Genomic DNA, 21,660 nt, shown 5'->3' on the forward strand with positions numbered 1-21,660 from the left:
CATCCATCGGCGCGCTATCAATTTCCGGGCGGAGAATAAAGTTTCGTGCAAGAATATAGTAGTAAATTTATTCATACTGGTATCAGGAGAAATTCCCAACAAGCACGGTTTAGGGAGCAGGGAGAGGGGGGAGCCCATAGTGTCATGAAGGAATTTAACTACCTGAGTCCAGTAACCCTGGATTTCGGGGCAGCTCCATATCAGATGATAAAAAGTACCCCGCTCTCGGCTACACATAGGGCAGGCGTCCGTGGCGTCTCGTCGGTATTTGGCAGTCAGCAGGGGTGTAAGGTATGCCCTATGTAAGATGTAAGTCTGGGTGAGTCGGTCGGACAGTTTAGGGGAGACTAATTTACAGGCATCCAGAGCGTCACTCCACTCGTCATCCTCCAAGGGACCCACATCCTCCTCCCACTTAGTCTTAGGTGCATACGCAAGGACCGTGGAGGCCGGCTCGTGTAGCATAGTGTACAATATCGAAATAAGATGACTAAGATTCGAGCAACTGACCACCTCAAGTACTGGGACCGGGGGCAGAACCGGCACCGGTTGAGGGAATTGCGTGTGGAACGCATGCCGCAGCTGAAAGTACCGGAAGAGCATAGTACGCGGGAGGTGAAATTGAGCGGCCAGGGACTCAAAGCTCCTAAGCGTCCCATTCGCAACGATATGGGTCAGAAAAATAATACCGTGTCGAACCCACACATGCACATCAGGGATAGTTCGGAAACCTTTTAAGGATTTTTGCAGTTCACCCATGTGTCATTATATGTTTTTAGGTTGATCCAACATATTTTTTATTAATTTTTATTTATTTAATAGGTTTGACTTCACTCATTTTTATATGTCTTTATTCACTTCGCTATTTTACTCATCTATTTATATTTGTAGTTGGCACCAGCACTATTGTGCACTTTTCACAGGGTTGGATCACCTATCATTGTTGCACTTACCATATACTTTTCACAGGACCATATATATGAAGCACTTGACACTTTATTAATTTTATATTTACATAAGAGACACACACCGATTTAATATTTATTCAGCATCATTGAAAGATATATACGGAACAGCAGGTATATTCTGGCAGCGCCACAAACCTTTTCTTGCATTTTCTACAGATAAGCACTGATGTGTGCGGCACAGATGATCAGTGGTTTGAGGTTTTAAATGTCCTCTGTCAGAATTGCTGGTTACCGGCTCTCCTCTCTTCATGCTGTGACAGCTCGTGAGGAAAGGAATGCTGAAAACCAACAAGTTTGTTTACAAGTAATCAGATTAAACACAGCTGATCATGTGGTAAAGGGCCTCTTTGGCCCTGAAGGACACAACGATCAGAGCGTGCCGCATGCGCGCCCAGGGGGTGTGGTTTTGGGAGCGTGTGCATGGACAACTGGATGACTGTGCTGTAGCCATCTTTTGGGTATAGTGTGGTCAGGAAAAAGTTAAACCCAAAAGCATGATGGCTGCATTTGTTTTTATCTTTTAGGCTTTCTTTCCTTTATTTTCACCTAGTGATCTGCCCAGTAAGTCTGCTGTTATTCAAAAAACGAAGCTCTCCTGCAAATGTATCACTTAAGCTGGATACACACTATACAACTTTTGTTGTCAGATTTCCTTTAGATTTACCTTTTCTATGTAGTGCAAGGGCCTGCCTGATTGCATACAAATTGAAAGTGTTTAGGTTTGACCTCATATTATATGGTTTTGGTAAGTCTGAAGGAAAAAATCTAAAGAAAATTGTATAGTGTGTATGGCCCTTTAGTGTTTTGACAAACCATTTACCACTGATGGTTGCGTGCAAAGATCAGATTTTATTGATGTAAAACCTTTATCCCAAAAGGAAAAAAACTGTTGCTGTAAGTGTTTGTATAACTGCGGTATCTAAATCTGCTAGTACATCTAATGCTCCTCTCCCCCCAGACTGACAGTGCTGCTGTCCAAAGGTGCCCCCTGTGTCCTTCATCCAAAGTGGAGGTACTCTAATACAGGAGGTGTTACAGGTCAGATCACCAGGTCATAACTGAGGGGGAAAAAGCCTAACAAAACTAATGCAGATTGGTAAGCTGCAATATATATTTTTTGTTTTTGGATTGAATAAAGCTTTAAAGATGCCACCCTTGTAAGCTGACTAAGCAAAGATCAGCTTTTTTACATTTCTACCAATAGGGGGGACCTATGTAGTTCGTATTCTGTTATGTTTCTTTTTGCATTAAGAAATCGGCACAATTTCATACTGCAATCGTATACAGAAGCCATTAAGATTTCCTAGACAATAATTTAAAGAGTTAATCAAAACCGAGTGTATATAATATGTGGATGTGGATGGATAGATAGATGGATGGATCTAAGATAGATAGATAGAGAGAGAGAGATATATATGTGTATGTGTAAGAATTTTGGAGAAGTGAAATACATTTTACTGTCCTGCTATTAATATAGTGGTAGTTTGAGATTTTCAACCAGCCTTGATATGGCAACAATATCAAGGTACAAGCCTTTTCTATACAAAGAAGAAACACCGTAGAATCCCACCACACTTGAGGAATTACATAAAGAATGCATGTTTCATATATCGTGTTCTGAATGTTAGAAAATTATCATGGCATAGTATTGTGTGGAGCAAGAATGACTGACATACTAATGCAGGGTTTTTTTTTTTTTTTTTTTTTTTTTTTTTTATCCTAGTCTGCAAAAATTGATTTATGTTTAATTTATTATCTGCTTTTAGTGACCTCATGCTTGTTTGTTCAAGTCTGTTCTGTCTTATAATCTAAAACAGGTCAGCACTTCAAGTCCTACACAAGGCCTGTGAAGTTGCCAGACGATACAACTACTTTCCTGGAGGGCTGGCTCTAGTGTGGGCCTCGTACTATGAGAGCTGTATCTGCTCTGAACAAAGCTGCATAAATGAGTGGAACACCATGCAGGACCTGGAGTCCACTCGGCCAGACTCCCCCATCCTCTTCATGGAAAAGTGAGTATCCCAATCCTGTTAAGTTTTCTGAAATAATGTATCTTATAAGAAACATTTCTGTTATATAGCAACATATTAGTATTATTAACCACTTAGAGGAGCTCCAGTCATTTCTATGTTTATTAAAATCATTTAATCATAAATCATTACTAAACGTTTAGCTGCTGACTTTTAATAAACGCACACTCACCTCTCCCACGATCAGTGGTGGCCCGTCCAATGGGGGCGCAGGGGCGCCACCCCCCCCCCCCCCCCATCCATGCGTCCCACCCCCTAATCTACACAGGGCGCCGGGCGGATGTATTCCAATGGGGTTGTTTTTTTTTTTTTTTTAAGCACCTGATTAGAGCCAGAGGCACTAATAGGCTTCAAAAAAGGGTGAACCCACCCAGTTGTGTGACAATAGTGAATGAATATTCACTATTGCCACACTAATTTTCCTCCCGGCCAATCAGGAAGTGGGTCCTGTTTCTCAATTTTGCAAAAGGAGAAGGCATGCTTTTGACCAAGAAGGGGGGAGGAGACGGACGCCGAGAAGGGACATGAAGGAGCCTGAGGGGGAAGCCGCCGTGCCTGTCATTCCGGAGGAACAAGGTAAGCAAACTGGCTGGCTGGCGGGCGGGGGGAGAGATGTGGTGGTGCAGGCTTGAGTGATGGGGGGGGGGGAGTACTTAAAGTGGAACTTCCCCTTATGGGTGGAGTTCCAATTTAAGGGCTGGTTCACACCACAAAAAAGTACTCTAGATCCGTTCCAGATGCATTTCTGCATGCGCGTTTTTGAGGCATTTCCGGATGCATTCCAGGTGTTTCTCTCTCCCCTCCATTGTACTGGGATCTGGTGCTTTTTCTATGTGTTCCAGTGCATTCTGGCGCATTTTTTATGCGTTTTACTGCATTCCAGTACAGTCCAGTGCTGGAAAAATGCAGCACGTTCTATTTTTTTTTTTCCCGTAAGCCCCCGGAACTGACCACACTGGTGTGCACAATGGCATTGGAAATCATATAACCTACTTTCTATGCAGAAAAAAAAATGCTGGACTGCATGGGGTGTGAACTGGCCCAAAGCTGTAGAAATTGTTACCCTCTTCAGGACTAGGCCATTTTTTTTCTGTATGCAACGCTGCACCCAAATGAAACTTAAATAATTTTTTCCCTCTCCTCCCTTCCCTTTTGGTGGTATTTGATCACCACTAGGTTTTTTATGTTTTATTATATAAATGAAAAAACACCATAAATTTTAAAGAAAAAAAACGATATTTCTCTTTCATTCATTGACAGACACCGCTCCATATCTTCTTTGACCCTTGGGTTATGCTGCTCTCCATGGGAGTAGGACTGGACTGAAAAAAATTTGACTACACCCCTAGGGCAGTCCTAGGGTTTATACTTCCCACTTTCTGCTATAAGACTTCAGTTTTTCTGCCTAGTCAGGAGTAGGGACCTGGTTTCTTGCTGGGATCTCTGGTCCTAGCGTTTTTTCCTTTTGAAATTGAATTTTTTTCTTCTTTCATTTATTTTGTTCCTGTGAGAACTACCATGAACTGCTGGACTTAGCGACGCACTGAATATCCTAGATCCTTACAGTCCTCCCAGTCTGGCCAGCGAGCTCGACCCAACTTTAGCTCTGCGCTAGGTTGGCCATGACATAGCCCCACTGGACGGGGGCTGGCTGGTGAGTGGAACACCTCGCGAGGACGCATAGCCCTAGTCAGCACACTGGTCACTACCTGAGTCGCAGTGTGCCTTTGGCATGCAGCACCCCTATTCCAAGATGGTGCGGTGAACTGCCCGGAGTGGTGCCCGCTCAGTTTCCAGGTGTGGTGCGTAGTGTTCCCCCCTCACCTCCCGGGATGGCCTTGCTACTTTCAGGTAGGGGTCATGCGGTGTTGGGCTGGAGGGGGAGGGAGCGCACAGCCGGCAGCTCACAAAGTTCTATGTGGCAATGCCAGAGTGGGGGTCCCTGTTAGGGCCCCCCTGGTGGACTACAAGTACCCGGAGGGCTGTTGGGGGTCCTGGGTGCCGCGCCGCGTGACGCCGCCATTTTACTGTGGATGGCTGTTTCACTGTTTCGTGTATACACAGGAGAGGATGGGTCACATCCTCTCCTGTGTATACACGGAACAGTGAAACAGCTTGCACTGCTGAATCGCCGACTTTGTAAGTTTTACATCTTTGAATAAATTATCCATACATTATATCAGAGAGCATTAGATTCTTTTTTATCTCTCCTATGCCTGGGGTGCACCACGATTAAATCGTAGCCTGGCCTTGGAAATATGCCGTTCTCCAAGTTTAAATCCCTCTGTCCGTCCATCCATCCGATAACCCTTTTAGGGAATTGCTGTATCTGACCCATTGGTGACTCTTGGGTCGGATAGAAAGGTGAGAGGCTTTAACACTCAGTGGTGGTTGATCGAGGAGCACGCTTAATTTTTTTATTTTCACGGAGGTGTAGGAAATTTTATATATTTTTGGATCTTATTCTTTGGACGTTGGGACTCTAATTTCCCTAGATTGTTTTTTTATTCATTACATCACTTTATTATATCATGAGGACTTGTGCAGATATTTTTAACACTACTTTGAAGTTTTTTTTGGGGTGTTTTATATTTTATTTATATTTCACTCTGGATTATTGGATTTCAAGTTATTGATATTCATCTGGCGCAGCACATTTTGTTTGTTAATTATACTTTTTTGTGAAGTGGAAACACAGTTGGTGTAAGCAGCCGGAAATTTACATTTGTTATTACCTATTCATCGCTTATTTTTGCACAGTTAATTGCGCTGATAGTTTTTACATAGTCCAGATAAAGTAAAGCCACGCTTCGTCTGGTGGAGGATTACCCCTCTTTTAAAGACGGTAGACAAGGGAACTGAGGCTCTGGTCTGATAGCTTTTCACCGTGGCAGGTTCAATTTTGAGGCTGGTGTTTGCCATCACCTTGGTCTCCCAGACCTTAACGGAATGGGCAAAGCTTCTGCGCCAGGATTTGAAAGGGGTTAACATCCTCCTGAGCTGGCGGATCAGTTGATACAGGGGTTACAGTAGATCTGTGATGCCTCTTTGGATGCGGCCCCTTTAGCCTGCAGAGTGTTTGTGACCGCTGTCATGCATGATTTGGCTGAAATACTTGTCTGCGGACCAGGCTTCCAAAAATGAGTTGCCTATTCTCCCTTTTGTAGGAGACCGCCTGTTCGGAGCTTCTATGGAAGAGATCATTAACCACCTCCCACCCGGGCCATAGTACATATACGGCCGGGTGGGAGTCTCGTCCTTCTGAATGGACGTTCCGGAACGTCCTTCAGAGGGAGAGAGATCGCGCCGCCGCGGGCACGCGCAGCGGCGCGATCTCGATGTGCCTGTGTCCCTAGGACACAGAGCAACATCATTCGGCAGGAGGGCCCTGTGATTGGCCCTCCTGATCACATGACGGCTGTGACCAATCACAACTGTCATGTAATGTCAATACAGCCGTTGTGCAGCCCTGGGGGGAGGGGATGCCACTACAGCCACCAGGGATGCCCACCCATGACCACCAGGGATGCCCACCATGACCACCAGGGATGGCAAACAGGGCTCAGAGAGCCTGCCAGTGGTGCCCCCCTATCAGTGCTGCCCACCAATGCCATCTATCAGTGCTGCCCACCAGTGCCCGTTATTGCCATCTAACAGTGCCACCCACCAGTGCCCATTATTGCCCACCAGTGCCCCCCATCAGTGCCCCCCATCAGTGCCGCCTATCAGTGCCGCCGATCAGTGCTGCCTATCAGTGCCCATCAGCGCTGCCTATCAGTGCCCACCAATGCTGCATATCAGTGCTATCTATCAGTGCCCATCAGTGCTGCATATCAGTGCTACCTATCAGTGCCCATCAGTGCTGCATATCAGTGCCACCCCATCAGTGTCTCCTCATCAGTGCCTGTCAGTGCGGCGTCATCAGTGCTCATCAGTGCAGGAAAAAACGTATCTATTTACAAAATTTTATAACCTAAACAAAAAAACTTTTTTTTTTTTTTTTTCAAACTTTTCGGTCTTTTTTTATTTGTGCACCAAAAAAGAAAAAACCTGGCGGTGATCAAATACCACCAAAAGAAAGCTCTATTTGTGGGGAAAAAATGACATAAATTTGGTTTAGGTACAGTGTTGCATGACCGCGCAATTGTCATTCAAAATGCAACAGCGCTAAAAGCTGAAAATTGGTCTGGGAAGGAAGGGGGTATTGAGGTGGTTAAAGGTCTTACGGGAGGTAAGAGTACTCTGCTTCCACGGGTTAACAAGAGCAAAGAACCTCATCGTAAACATGGTCCTTTCTTCTTGGCTCACAAACAGCCCTTTTGTTCCGCGGGCTCGCAGGACAAAAATCCATCTGTAACTTCGCTGGAGGTTCCAAGAGACCCTGGGCTGTTAAGTCAAAAGCGGGTTCCACTGGTCCTGCAGACAAGCCCACCTCTGTCTGTAGGGGCGCAATCACTTGTATCTGGGGTGGGGGGGGGGGGGGGGGGACTTTGCTTCTTTACAGACCCGTGGATCTCTTTCATTCAAGACAAGTGGGTCCACAAGTTCATTCGGTCCAGTTACAAGGTCGAGTTTCGGTCCTTGCCTCCGACAAAGTTCTTCCTTTCCAGCTTGCGCCTGTTCCCGGATCGGCTGCAGGGTCTTTACAAGGCGGTGCAGGAACTGCTATCCCAGGGAGTAATTGTGCCATTTCCAGAGTTGGAACGTTTTCAGGGATTTTATTCAAATCTGTTTACCAGAAGGAAGGCAAGGTCTGTCCAATCTTTGACCTCAAGGCCCTGAATCGCTTTGTGCGGGTTCAGAAATTTCAGATCGAGTACGTTTGCACGGTGGTGGAATCCCTTAATCAAGGGGATTTTCTGCCCTCTATCGATGTCAAGGACGCTTACCTTCATATCCCAATATATGTCAAGCACCAGCTTTTTCCTAGCTTTGCCGTGGGAAAGGAGAATTATCAGTTCGTGACATTACCCTTTGGTCTCGCAGCTCCTCGGTGTTCACAAAAGTTTTGGCCCTGGTGTTAGCCTTGCTCAGGCAGAGGGGGATCGCGACAATAGGGTACCTGGACAATCTCCTTCTGCAAGCAGAGTCTCCATCTGTCTTAAGAGACTGGGCTGGACATCACTGTGTGAACTCTGCAAGAGTTCAGCTGGACACTGAATTTTCAGAAATCAGCTCTTACTCCGTCCAACAACCTGGACTACCTGGGTCTGACTTTGGATTTAGCCTCAGCCAGGGTGTTTCTTCCGGAGGCAAAACTACTGCAGTTGCAGCATGCGATTCGGCTCCTTTTGTCCAACCATCGGTCGTCTCTCAGGACTTGCATGCAGGTGCTGGGCTTGATGGTCTCCACCTTCAAGGCGGTTCCGTGTCCTCAGTTCCATACCAGGCCTCTGCAAAAGGAGATTCTTGCCAAATGGGACAAGAATCCTCAATTCCTGGACAATCTGATCCTGTTGAGTCGGGTTGGGAGGGGATCCCTGATTTGGTGGCTCCGTTCCCTGGCGCTTTGGCAGGGGAAGTCCTTTCTCCCCCTGTATTGGACAGTGGTTTCCATGCATGCCAGCCTGTCCAGATGGGGAGGTGTCTTGGGCACAGACTCGGCTCAAGGAGTTTTACCTCGGGAGGAGTCCAGTCTGCCAATCAACATTCTGGAGATACGGGTAATCAGGCTTTGTCTTTCCCTGTGGACAAGTCGTTTGCAGAGATGCCCGGTAAGGGTTCAATCGGACAATACCATGGCTGTGGCATATGTCAACCATCAAGGAGGCACACAAGGTGCCCTAGTGGCCTGGGAAGTAGCTGGCATCCTAAGGTGGGCAGAATTGTATGTTGAGCCCTCTCTGCTGTGCACATTCTAGGGGTGGAAAATTGGCAGGCGAATTACCTCAGTCGACGGGCGTTGGAGCCAGGTGAATGGTCTCTTCACCTTGAAGGGTTTCAACAACTGTGTCTCAAGTGGGGGACCCCCAATGTGGACCTGTTAGCCTTTCGTTTCAACCGTAAGGTTCAGAGGTTTGTGGCAAGGTCTCGGGATCCTTTGGCCGACGCCACAGATGCTCTGGTGGCCCCTTGGGGTCAGTATCGTCTGATTTTACACTTTTCCTCCACTACAACTTCTGCCGAGACTTCTGTGCAGAATACAGGCAGAAGAGATTCCAGTCATTCTGGTGGCTCCAGACTGGCCACGTCGGTCTTGGTATGCGGACCTAGTAAGGTTGGTAGCTTATTCTCCTTGGAGACTCCCTCTCAGAGAAGATCTTTTCTCCTGCTTTACGGTCGCTGATTCCTATGCTGTTAAAAGCTAGGAAGATTTATCGAGTTTGGAGGGTGTACATATCTTTGTTAGTCTCGGGGGTTTCTCACTGTTCTTTTTCAGTGTCCCGTCTGCTGGAGTTATTACAACAGGGTGTAGAACAGCGTTTGGATCTGGGCACCATCAAGGGCCGGATTTCCGCCTTGGCAATTTTTTTCCAACGGCTGTTGGCTGCAAAATCCTTGGTTCACACTTTTGTCCAAGGGGTTCGCCACTTGGCTCCTCTGGTAAGTTCCTTGGTACCTCAGTGGAACCCAATCTGGTACTGTCGGTTCTTCCAAAACCGCCTTTTGAAAATATTCGGGAACATCCTCTGCTTACTCTGTCAAAGAAGGTGGCCTTCTTGATGCTATAACTTCTGCACGCAGGGTGTCGGAGCTGACTGCGTTGTCCTTTAGATCACCTTACCTGGTGGCTCACAGGGACAAAGTGGTGTTCCTTCCTAAGGTCTTCTCGGGTTTCCACTTGAATGAGGACATTGTGTTGCCTTCCTTGTTCCCTAAGCCTAAACATCCTAAATAAATTGCTTTACATTCCCTGGATGTGGTTCGGGCAATCGGGGGTTTACCTGGCGGCGACTGAGTTGTTTCGGAAATCGGATGCCTTTTGTCCTTACTGATTGATCTCATAAGGGGCAGGCCGCATCTGCTGTGACCATTTAAGATGGATAAGGCAGACGGTGGTGCAGGCCTATTCCATCAGGAGTCAGGTTCCGCCTTTCCCTTTTAAGACGCATTCTACAAGGGCGCTTAGTGCCTCCTAGCCTTTGTCATCAGGCATCAGTGGTCCAGGTGTGCAAGGCAGCCTCGTGGTCGTCTGTGCATACATTCACAAGGTTTTACCAGGTGGATGTGCTGGCATCTGCGGATGCTGCGTTCGGCCGCAAAGTTTTGCAGTCTGCTGTTGCAGATGCACTGGCCTCTTGAGGTTGTATTTTTTCCTGGTGGTGAGCTCCAGTTGTTCCTGGTTGGCTGTTAAGCCTCTTTTGGGAATTATGTTCAATGCTGTGTTTTCCTACCCCTCATATTGACACTGCTTTAGGACGTTCCAAGGGTCAAAGAAGATATGGAGCTGCGTCTGTCAATGAACGAAAGAGAAAACTGGATTTTTGGCTTACTGTAAAATCCTTTTCTCTGATGTTCATTGACTGACACAGCACCCACCCCTCTGTTTGAGTTGGGTTATGTATTCTGACACTGCTTGTTACAAACTGAAGTCCTATAGCAGGAAGTGGAAGTATACCCCCTAGGACTTCCCTAGGGGCGTAGTGAAATTTGTTTCCACTTAGTCCTACTCTTATGGAGAGCAGCATAACCCAAGGGTCAAAGAAGATATGGAGCTGTGTCCGTCAAAGAACATCAGAGAAAAGGACTTTACGGTAAGACAAAAATCCATTTTTTTTTTTTTTTTTTACTTCTACTATAAAACATATCCATAAACTAAAAATCTAATTTCTTTATAAATTTAGGGCAAAGTGTATTCTGCTACATAGTTTTGGTAAAAAAAAAAAAAAAGTGTATATTGGTTTGCGTGAAAGATGTTTCATCTGTAGACTATTGGATATAGACTGGAATTTATTTATTTTTTTTTAATACTAGTAATGGCAGTGATCAGCGACTTATAGCGGGACTGTGATAGTGAAGCAGGCAATCTGATACTGACACTTTGTTGGCACCGGCTAACTGACATCACCAGCGAAAACATGCCTCCCAGCCGTCCCGGATTTTGTGGGAAGGTGCTGGGATATCAAGTAAATCCCCCGTGTCCCGCAGGTCAGGGCTAGAGTCCCAGAGTCAATGCCGGCTCCACTCAGTAGTGTATACTCTTGTGTGCAATATGTGCTCTTACACACTGCACCCAGTGAGGATTATTGCCAGCTGTCCTCTCCCTAGCTTCTCCTCAATCATCTCCCCCACTGCAGTCATTGGTTGCTAGGACCGCCGGTGTCCCAGCAACCAGTGATGGGCTTTAAAGCTCTGCCCTCGCTCCTGTCTGCAGTTCTGCCCCCCAACTCCGGCTCCTGTTTCCTGGCTCCCAGTGGCTCCTGTCAGGTAAAGTAATCTCACGGCGGGGGGAGACTGTATTCTCTTGCCTGCTGCTGTACCATGGCTGGATCTAGGAGGGTGCTGTGCCCTCCCCAGATTTTGTTTGTGCATCCACTCCCCCTACACACCTGCCACCCTGCCCAGCTGGCTCCCTTCCATGCACTGTACATACGCAGCCTGAACACAGGAAGCAATATCTACTCCTCTGCTCTTCTCCACACAACACAGAGCTGAAATCCAATTGTCTCTCACACAGCTACGTGTACTGCACTGTGTGTAGCTGGTGATTACATCCGCACTGCCATTCTGACCAGAGAATTCCACAGGTCATAAGTGCAACATAATCACCAGCTACACACGGTGCAGATGAGCTGTGTGCCAGCAGTCATCCCTGTCCTCTATCCTGCTAATGGTGACCCCTGTCCACTCTCCTTGCAGCAGTGACCCTGCCCCTTAAGGCCCTGTTCACACCTGAGCGTTTTTCAGCCCTTAAAACGCTCACCTGTGAAAATCCAAAACGCCCAACAATCAAAATCGCATTCATTTCAATGGCCCCTGTTCACATCTGAGCGTTTTGTCCCCTGAAGTAAAACGCCTGTAGCTCAAAGTACAGGAGCTTCTTTTTTGGGCCGATCAAGAGCTGTTCTGGTCCCATAGGAATGCATTAAAACGCCGTTATCGGTGTTTCACGGGCGTTTTCATGGGCATTTTTCAAACACACAGGTGGTCTCCACCCCTGTTAATACACCCATTTTTTAAAAAAAAAAAACACCCAAAAAACGCTCATAAAACTCCCAACAAATGCCCGAAAAATGCCTGAAAACGATACCCTCAGGTGTGAATGCAGCCTAAGCCCCTCCGAATAGTAATAGTTTGGCCATACCCATTTTTTTTGCCGCTGCGCACACTGCAGGTCACTCGCCTCCTTTTGTGTCCATTGTCAAGTTTAAAAGTTGGGAGGTATGGTGAGACTAGTACAGTGTTCAGTGATAAAAATATACACTGTCACTGTACTAATGACACTGTCTGGGAAGGGGTTTACATCTAGAGGAAATTGGGGGTTAGTTGTGTGCCTAGCAAGTGTTGATGTGTTTACTGAATGCTGCTTTGTTCTGCAGATCAATTCTTTTTTCTTTTCCCTGCTTAGCAGGGGAAAGAAACAAAGTGATCACTCCCTCTTTGTAGAGCTCTGTGTTGCTTACTAAGAAAGAGCTCTAGGTTGTGATTTGACACAGCCGATCAGCAGGTCCCACCCATGAGTCATTGGCTGGGATCTGTTGATGAACTCCTGCTGTGTCAAATTACAGGGGTGTAGGCAGCCAGGGGCCCGTGCCCCAACCCGGAAACAGACAAAGATGGATAAACACAAATGTTGCCTATTACCAGGCAAAAGTAATGCTCCTAGACATGTAAAGGGGATGATTTAAAAAAACTTAATCAAATGGTGAAAGTACAATCCCGGCATGTATTCTCTACTGATCTTGCTGCACCACGCACCCATTCAATTATTATTTAGTAAAACCTTCCATTATTTTGGAGGAATGAAAACTTTAAAGTGTGTATAAAGTCGAAACTTTGTTAGTTTGAAGTAAAATATGGAAAGGTCAGAACCTTTCTTAGGTTTTTATTGCTGTATGTGTCCCTATTAGGCAAATTCCTTTACTATTGGTCATGGTGACAGTGATAGGAAATCCAACATTTTAGGAGCTCACAGGGACATGAGGTGAGGAGAAATATTCTAATGGGTAAAAACTGTCTAATAGGGGATTATACGTTCTGCTGGGTCTTTGGTACTGAAAGTCACGGGAAATATCTCCAAAGGAATACAGAGGGGGGGAGGGAAGCGAGGGTCCACTCTATCCAGAACTAAGAAGAAAAAAGAGTTTGCTTTAAATACACTTTGTATTATGAGGAAATGTCTAATTCTGCAGCATCTGATGTCACCTGTTATAAATAATGTTTAATGGAAATTTTGGTTCAATCATTTTTGACATGGTACTGAAATTTTAACTTCAGGCTAAACTGAAAAAGATCTTAGATTCCTCCATCCATGTTATACAACTTGGATGAATGAATCTCCTACTGCGGCTTTTGCATTTTGACAGCTTGCCCTGTTGGCTGTCAGATTACCCAAACAGCGTCTGCATCTGATTTTTCAAATTTGGGATGTCAGGTGGTAGGTGGCTGACGGGACCACCCAGTTAACAGATTTTACCATTACTTTAGGAACTGGCCAGCTTTAGTTGTCGAGGACCCAAGGCATTAGAAACCTTCTTCAGCCAAGTGTGGCCATGAAGGGCTCAGACCCCCTACCCCTCACCCCAATTTGATACCCTTCTACAATCCTCAGACAGGAATCATGCAATTTTGGAAAATATATGTGCAATGGGTCTAAACCTTCACTTATTTTAATGAGAACAAGAAAGGACGAACACATGGGTCACAGGCATGCAGTACATTACACTTGGTTCTTGTGGTCTCCAAGTGCACTCATCCTTTCCTTGTCTGTTTTTAATGTAACCTAGCATTTCTGCTTGTACAGGCCAAGTGAAGGTGAAAGGACTGAATGGGTCATTAAAGCTACTTTGCGGAGTGTCATGATGAGCAAAGACTTGGAGAATGTGACTTGTAAAGAAGTAAGCATTATATAATCTTTCCAACAAATCTACATTTCCATAAAGTGTAAAAAAATGTTTTGAAGCCTTTTGACTTCTTTCTAGATTCGAAATGAGCTGGAGAAGAAACTGAGCTGCAATTTAAAAGAGTACAAAGAATATATAGACAATGAGATGCTGGTGATTTTGGGACAAATGGATAAAGGCTCTCTAATCTTTGATTACCTTTACTTGGTATGTAAACATAATAAACACACTTACATTTTTGAGTTTTTTTTTAAATAAAGAATTGATTCTTTTAAGTGGAATTGATTATTTGTGTGAGCTGGGGATTGATTGGTTATCAAGTTCCGTCACAACCCCATGTTTTAATCATATACTTAAGTCTTTATTTCCCCTGTGTACTGGCACTTGGAATGTAGCCTGCACAGCTGACATTTATTGGTTCCCTTGTACTTAGTTAATTGAAATGTGCTATGCTGTTTTCCTAAGGCTCCTTAATAAACTGTGATCTTCACTAAAGGTGCACATTGATTTTCTATACATAAACTAGTCAACAGACATCCTACCCACAGGTTTCCAATAAGGGCAGGATGTTATTTGTCAATGCATTACCACATGCCTAAAACCAGCCTAACTGCTTTGAAGTAGGGATAGACCGATGTGGTTTTTTCAGGGCCGATACCGATATTTTGGTCACAATGTATTGGTATCCGTTGATATGGGCCGATATTTTGTACATTTAAAGTTTTGAAAAATAAAGACAATTTTTGGCACAAATCTGGTACTGAACATGTTAATTTTTGTTTAATGTTTAATGGCTGGCTTGCTGGCACCCTGTGTTGGGTGGCTGGCTGTCTTTCACCCTGTGGTGGGTGGCTGGCTGTCTGGCACCCTGTGGTGGGTGGCTGGCTGGCTGGCACCCTTTGGTGGGTGGCTGGCTGGCACCCTGTCTGTGGGTGGCTGGCTGTCTGGCACCCTGTGGTGGGTGGGTGGCTGACAGACAGGCTGTGGGTGGCTGGCTGGTACAGGGCTTGTGGATGGGGGTGGCTGGCCGGCTGGCACCGGGCCTGTGGATGTGGGTGGGTGGCTGGCTGGCACCGGGCTGCTGTGGGTGGGTGTATGGCTGTGATACACTACTGCAAGACTAGTCCCGGCTCCAGACAAGGCTGTCCAAGGCGAAGGAGGCAGCCTAAGAAGGCAAAATGACATCACATAAATATGAGCAATATCGGCCAGTTCCAGGGCCGATACCGAAATATCGGGGAAAGTGCATATCGGCCACCGATAATCGGTCTATCCCTACTTTGACGTCTGAAATATGAAGCATTATCAAGAATATATGATCAGGCAATTCAGTCACTTTGTCAAGTACAGAAGTTAAATCATTTAGCAGTTTGAAGAAGTACCCTGTTTCCACAACTTTGCTCTTGCTATGAGGCTTGTTGGGTCTATGCGGTTTGCGATTTTTCATCTTTGCAGTCAAAAAAATGTTTTCTGTCTGCCTTTCCTGTCCTTTTTGTTCACTTACATGTTGTTTGCAAGCTTATCTGGGAGCCACTTGCCAGTGCCATGTCCTATTTTATTGTGATGGGTGATGACCTTATTGACACAGGAAGTATACATACTTATGACTTGAGTATAGGCATAGGTCCTGTTATATGCTAAAATCATTACAATCATGTGTTCAAAAAAACATGTAAGGGCTCATGCACTCTGCATCTCAAAGAAGTAGCTCCTACAGGTTTTTGAGCTTTTTCTGAGCGCTCATTTTTTTAAATTTTTTTTCCGCCCTCCTCCATGTTCGCCAATGTGTCCAAGCACACTATGGCTTTTACAGGAGTTTAAAGGAATATGCTCTTACAGGAAGAACCCCCCCCCCCCCCCCCCACTAAATTCTCATTTTTGAGAGGAGCTTTCGAGCAGAAAAGACATGCAGGTGCCCATACATACGCAAAACCGCATTAAAATGCTCAAACGCTGATCCTCTCGACCGACGCCGAAAAGGCGTTCGATCGGGTGGACTGGACTTATTTGAGGGAGGTCCTGGAGTCGTTGGGCCTGGGGCCGCGTATGCTGGCGTGGATCATGGCGCTGTACAGAGACCCGAGTGCTAGGGTCCGAGTTAATGGCTGTCTCTCCGCCGGGTTCCGGATCCGGAACGGCACCAGACAGGGGTGCCCTCTCTCGCCCCTTCTTTTCGCCCTGGTCCTGGAGCCCTTCCTGGCCAAGGTCAGGGCGAATGGGGACATCAGAGGCGTGCGTGTTGGGACAATGGAGCATAAGCTCTCGGCTTACGCCGATGACATCCTGTTCCACGTTACTGTTCCCCTGCTCTCGTTGCCGGTCCTGATGCGGGAACTCGAACGGTTTAGCCTGGTCTCTAATTTTAAGATCAATCTTGGCAAGTCCGAGATTCTCCCCGTCTGTGTGCCCCCACCCCTATCTGCTTCCCTGCGGGCTGCCTTCCCTTTTAGGTGGACTGACTCTTCCCTGACGTACCTGGGCATACAACTTACTGACCGCTTTGACACACTTTACAAGACTAACTACCCCCGCCTCTTGGCTGACATTAAACAAGACCTCCTACATTGGACTAAAACGGCCTTTACCTGGTTAGGACGTGTGAATATTATTAAGATGAACGTCCTCCCCAGGGTGGTGTTCTATCTCCAGATGTTGCCTATACCTCTGCCTCGCAGTTTCTTCCGCCTTCTGGACGGCCTGATTACGGGTTTCGTCTGGAATGGTGGACGCCCCCGCATTGCCCTGGCCACCCTAAAATGCCCTAAACATCTGGGAGGCCTTGGCCTTCCGGATGTGCGGCGTTATTACCGCGCTATTGTCCTTCAGCGCATCCTCAACTGGCGCTTCCACACTCGATCCAAGCTATGGGTCCCTCTTGAAAAGTTCATGGCGGGTAGGAACCTTGCCTACGCCCCCTGGCTTTCTCGGGAATACCGGGGGCTGTCAATGTCTCCCCCCTCACGGTCCATGCGCTGAAAGTGTGGGACCGTGTGAATAAGCTCCTGGACCTGGCGCCCCCTGTGTCCCCGCTGGCCCCCTTGGAGGGCTACCTCTGGTTCCCTCCGGGGGAACAGATGGCCTTTTTCGACCCATGGGTGGATGATGGCAACGCCAGTTGCGGGAAACTAATGGAAGATGGTAAATTTCTGTCCTATGACTCTCTGAAGGCGGGTCCCCTATGAATTTTTGGAGGTTCAGGCAACTACACCATTTCTTCGCTGTTCATGGCCCGAGGATTCGTCCTCAGGCATCTCTTGCACCCTTCAAACGTTTGTTCATTCAGGAAGACCCTATCCCCCACATGGTTTCCGAGTTGTACCAACTGTTGGGAGCTGCATCCTCTGATTCCGCACCTATATGTGTTAGGCTTTGGGAGCGGGACCTGGGAATGCGGTTTACGACTGCTCAGCTTTCTGGCCTCTACCAACTGACCCACTCGAGTTCGGCGGACTCAAAGATGCAAGAAACAAATTATAAGCTCCTGACGCGCTGGTACAGTGTACCGGCGGACTTAGCACGTATCTACCCCTCGGCCTCCTCCGCATGTTGGCGAAACTGTGGCGGTACCGGTACCCTGCTGCACTTGTGGTGGGAGTGCCCGGTGATCGCCCCTTTTTGGCACGACGTCCGGGACCTGGTCAAGTCTATCCTGGATCTGGATGTGCCATTCAGCCCCCTCCATTTTCTCCTGCACGTGCCCTGCATGCCGCTCAGCCGCTATAGACGTAGCTTGCTGCCTCATCTCCTCAATGCCGCGAGGAGACCGATCCCGATTTATTGGAAGCGACAGCAGGTCCCGGGCAGGGCGGAGTGGCGGCGGATGGTGGATACTATACGAGATGCGGAGGACTGGGTCGCTAGATGTCGTGGGACGCGGGAGCGCAATGACCTGAGGTGGCAGCCGTGGACCGACCACTCTGGTGGTCTGTCCGCGCTGCCCTCGACCTTAGACCACGCCCTGCTGGTGTTGGCCGACCCTTCCCTAGCTGCCCTTCCCAGACCCAGCCCTTAAAACCCCCCCCCCATTGGTGGTCCTTGGCCCTCAAGTGGACTGGAGGATCCCGCAGTAGCGTGGCGTTGGCAGTGCTCCGGATTCCGGCAGGTATGCTCTTCTCTCTCCCTTTCTCCCTCTTCTTCCTGGGATACCCTCCCTTTCCCCTCGGCCTACCCTTCCCTTTGGTCTCCTTTCCGGTGTCCCTGTTTCTAGACTTCTCTCTTGTTTCTCCATCTTTCCTTTTTTCCTACATGCTGCCTCATTCACCTTGAGTGGGCGTTAATGGTTGATGTTTTGGAGGGTCTGCCGGTGTTGGCTACAGAGCGTCCTTCTCCCCTTTGGCCCTCCCGCTTGCGGGGTTGGCCCTAGGTTGACGCAGTCCCTCTGTGTGGTTCCCCCCAGTCGCCTATTGTACCCCCGCGGGTAGCTGTGGGGGGTTCGAGTTGCCTGGGGGGAGCCGGCTGGGGTCGTCGCACTGGGGGCGGTATGATGGAGGCGGATGCCCCCCTCCCCCGGCGGCGTGCTCCCGCTTGGGGCTCCCTCGGGCTTGCAGTTGCGCCCTCTGGGACCCACAGACGTCTGTTGCTGACCACGACGCATGCCACCCGGCAGACCGCCCTCTAATCTGTCCTGCTGAATATTGATTTGCACTATGGTGTGCTGACGCACGTTACTGTTTTATTTTTATTATGTTATGCACCATATTGCACTTTTATGCCCACTGGGAAGCGGCGATGTTATGCTGCCTCCCCTACTTTGTTGTTTTGTTGTTGATGTCTCATTCTTGTCTGTTCTCTTGTGCACTAAATAAAGATTCATTAAAAAAAAAATGCTCAAACACAGAAAAAATAGGAAAGATGAGCTGAGCTGTGAAAAAAACGCTTATGCTCACAGAAGCTCAATAAAAATGTGCAAAAGAGCACAAAAAAAGCACAAGCTTCTTCAAGCTTTTAGGCAGAGAAAAAAGCTCCGATGCCTTTTTTTTTTTTTTGAGCTGCAGTGTGCGTGAGCCTTACTAAGCAAAGTGTATAGAGCTCTTTCTGTTAAGTATAGCAAGACTTTCTTCTATTTGCATATTTATTATATCATTAAAGCAAAACTCCAGGCAAGCAGCTCTTATCTCCCAAAATGTTTGTAATTCTGTTCACTTTTTAATTCATACACCTCTGCTGTACAGCACAGGCCAGGATGGTGACACCACTTTCTTAAGCATTAGATTTAAAGCCTAACTGTACTTATTTGGGGCCCCCAGCTCTCTTTACCATTATGTGAAATTATGCACAGAGTACTTGGACATTATGGTACTTTCCTTTTAGTGTACCCTCCTTCATTGTCCACACTTCCACCTGTCACTCTCTAACTTCTGTTGCCATCTTCTCCTTGTCTTGTACAATGATCCTCACTGTCTTTTGGGTCCAGGTGCCATTTAGAGAACACCTTCCATTTTCTCTCAATGAATCCAAGTGTTTTCTGATTGGGTGACCTCATTGCCCCACCTCTCCTCCACCCCACGCAATCAGAGAACAAGGTGCATTCATTGAAAGAAAAAACCTTCTTTAAATAGCTTCCATACCAAGCGGCTTGTGGTTACTGTGCGGAATGACAACTACTCAGTACGGGACTTGGAAGATGGTGAGGTCACTGTAGTAGCGGGAACTACTACAGAGATTCTATACTTTCATGGGCATCGGGCAGGTATAAAATAGTTTTGAAATATTTTTACTTACATTGGTCCAAGCTAGACCATTGTAACTATGCAAAAAAACAAACCTGCAATTCAGTGTTCACTCTTAACACTTTACTTTGTATTAATGTTCTTCCCTTTGTTGAGAAAAATGTTAGAAGCCTATAGCCTCTGATAAAAGCCTCCCTCATTAGTCCACCTTACCTTAATTGACGTAATTATTTTAGAAGCTGATTGGTTGCCATGCACAGCTGTTCCAGGTTCTGACTGGTCCAGTCTTAATAAATCCCCCTCACTGTGTTGTCATGACAAAGAGGAAGGTGGGAGCACATTATATTTTTGGCACATCAACCGTTATTTTTCTGTACTTGCTATGTGTTTAAAGGAATTTAAACATGGGGAAAATGTGCTTGTATTGCAGAGATGTATGAAACGTGTTGTGTGAGTTTTTTCTTTTTTTGATTTGACATATGCTTTGGAGCAGGCCACTATGGATTGCTAGTAATAAAGGATCAGGAATAAGGTTTAATTGATGCTTAGACCAAGATTCAGTCAGAATGCTTGCTGAAGTCTCCTGTAGAAGGAACTGCCTTTGCACAATTGAATACTGCATGTGTCAGTGGTGGGTACATTAAGGTCCCCTTCACACAGGTGGATAATTTGTCTGTTTTTCACCCATGTGTTACATAGTTGGTGAGATTGAAAAAAGACTTCAGTCTATTCAGTTCAACCCATAATGTGTGCGTGTGTGTTTACTGCTAAGCGTACATTGTATACCACTGTATACAATGTACATGGTGTTTAAGTTTTTTTTTGAAACCTCCCTGCACCACTGCTTATGGAAGAGTATTCCACATCCTTTCCGCTCTGATAGTAAAGAACCCCTTACGTAGTTTAAGGTTAAACTGCTTTTCTTCTAGTTTTAGTGAGTGGCCCCGTGTCTTGTATTCCCTTTCTCTGAAAAGATTGTTCCTTATGCTATGGTCACCAGTACAGTATTTGTACATTGATATCATATCCCCTCATATATAGTCCCTTAGCATCCCCTCCAAAATTTTGCAGACTACTGATGTTAGGCTAACAGGCCTATAGTTCCCAGGGATATATTTTGCCCCTTTTTTAAATATTGGTACCATGTTGGCTTTTTTCCAATCTGCTGGCACCATACCCATCTGTAGACTATCCATAAAGATCAAGAACAATGGTCTGGCTATCGCCTGGCTGAGTTCTTTAAGAACCCTCGGGTGCAAGCCATCCGGTCCCAGTAAATTATTTATGTTCAGTTTTTTCCAAGTTTAGTTCTAAGTCTATCTTCCGTTAACCATGGGGGTGCTTCCTGAGGTGTATTATATTTAACATTACAAGCTGGGCTAGTGTAGCCCCCCCCCAATTCTTTTGTGAAGACTGAAGAGAAGAATTTATTTAGCACTTTCGCCTTCTCTCTGTCCTCTGGGGCCAGATTCCCTTCATCGTCTTTTATGGGGCCAATGTGTTCTGGTCTCGCTTTCTTACTATTTATGTAATTAAAGAATTTCTTGTTGTCTAGTTTAAAAGCTCCTCTAACTTGTTGGCCATCTTCTCTCCCAGTACAGCTGCACCCTCCCCATTTAGGTGCAAACCGTCCTTACTAAAGAGCCGGTAGCCGACTGAGAAGTCAGCCCAGTTCTCCAGGAACCCGAAAACCCTCCTTACTACACCAGCTCCTCAGCCACTTGTTTACTTCCCTAATCTCCCGCTGCCTCTCTGGTGTGGCTCGAGGTACAGGTAGTATTTCTCACGTGTACCATGACAGCTGGATCTTTCCCAGCCATACCCAGTAATCTGTCCACCAGATTTGTGATGTCCCGAACCTGAGCGCCCGGTAAACAACAGACCGTTCGGCACTTACTGTCTTTTTGACAGATTGCCCTCTGTCCTTCTAATTGAGTCCCCTACCACCAGAACCTGTCTTTACTGACCCTTAGCCTTTTTCCCGCCCTCA

The 21,660-nt window shown here is 46.6% G+C and overlaps 1 protein-coding gene across 2 annotated transcripts in view; it reads left to right on the plus strand.

Annotated features, from left to right (window-relative positions):
- Positions 1 to 21,660, plus strand: part of SSH1 (slingshot protein phosphatase 1) — a 188,242-nt gene that overhangs the window by 77,209 nt on the left and 89,373 nt on the right. For both annotated transcript variants that reach the window (XM_082273831.1, XM_082273832.1), the window contains 3 exons: positions 2,786 to 2,980; positions 13,902 to 13,995; positions 14,080 to 14,208. In XM_082273831.1, coding sequence (XP_082129957.1) covers positions 2,786 to 2,980; positions 13,902 to 13,995; positions 14,080 to 14,208 — 418 coding nt within the window. The remainder of the gene's footprint in view (positions 1 to 2,785; positions 2,981 to 13,901; positions 13,996 to 14,079; positions 14,209 to 21,660) is intronic.

This window comes from Pelophylax lessonae, assembly GCF_965119305.1.
Source record: "Pelophylax lessonae genome assembly, chromosome: 1".
Taxonomy (NCBI): domain Eukaryota; kingdom Metazoa; phylum Chordata; class Amphibia; order Anura; family Ranidae; genus Pelophylax; species Pelophylax lessonae.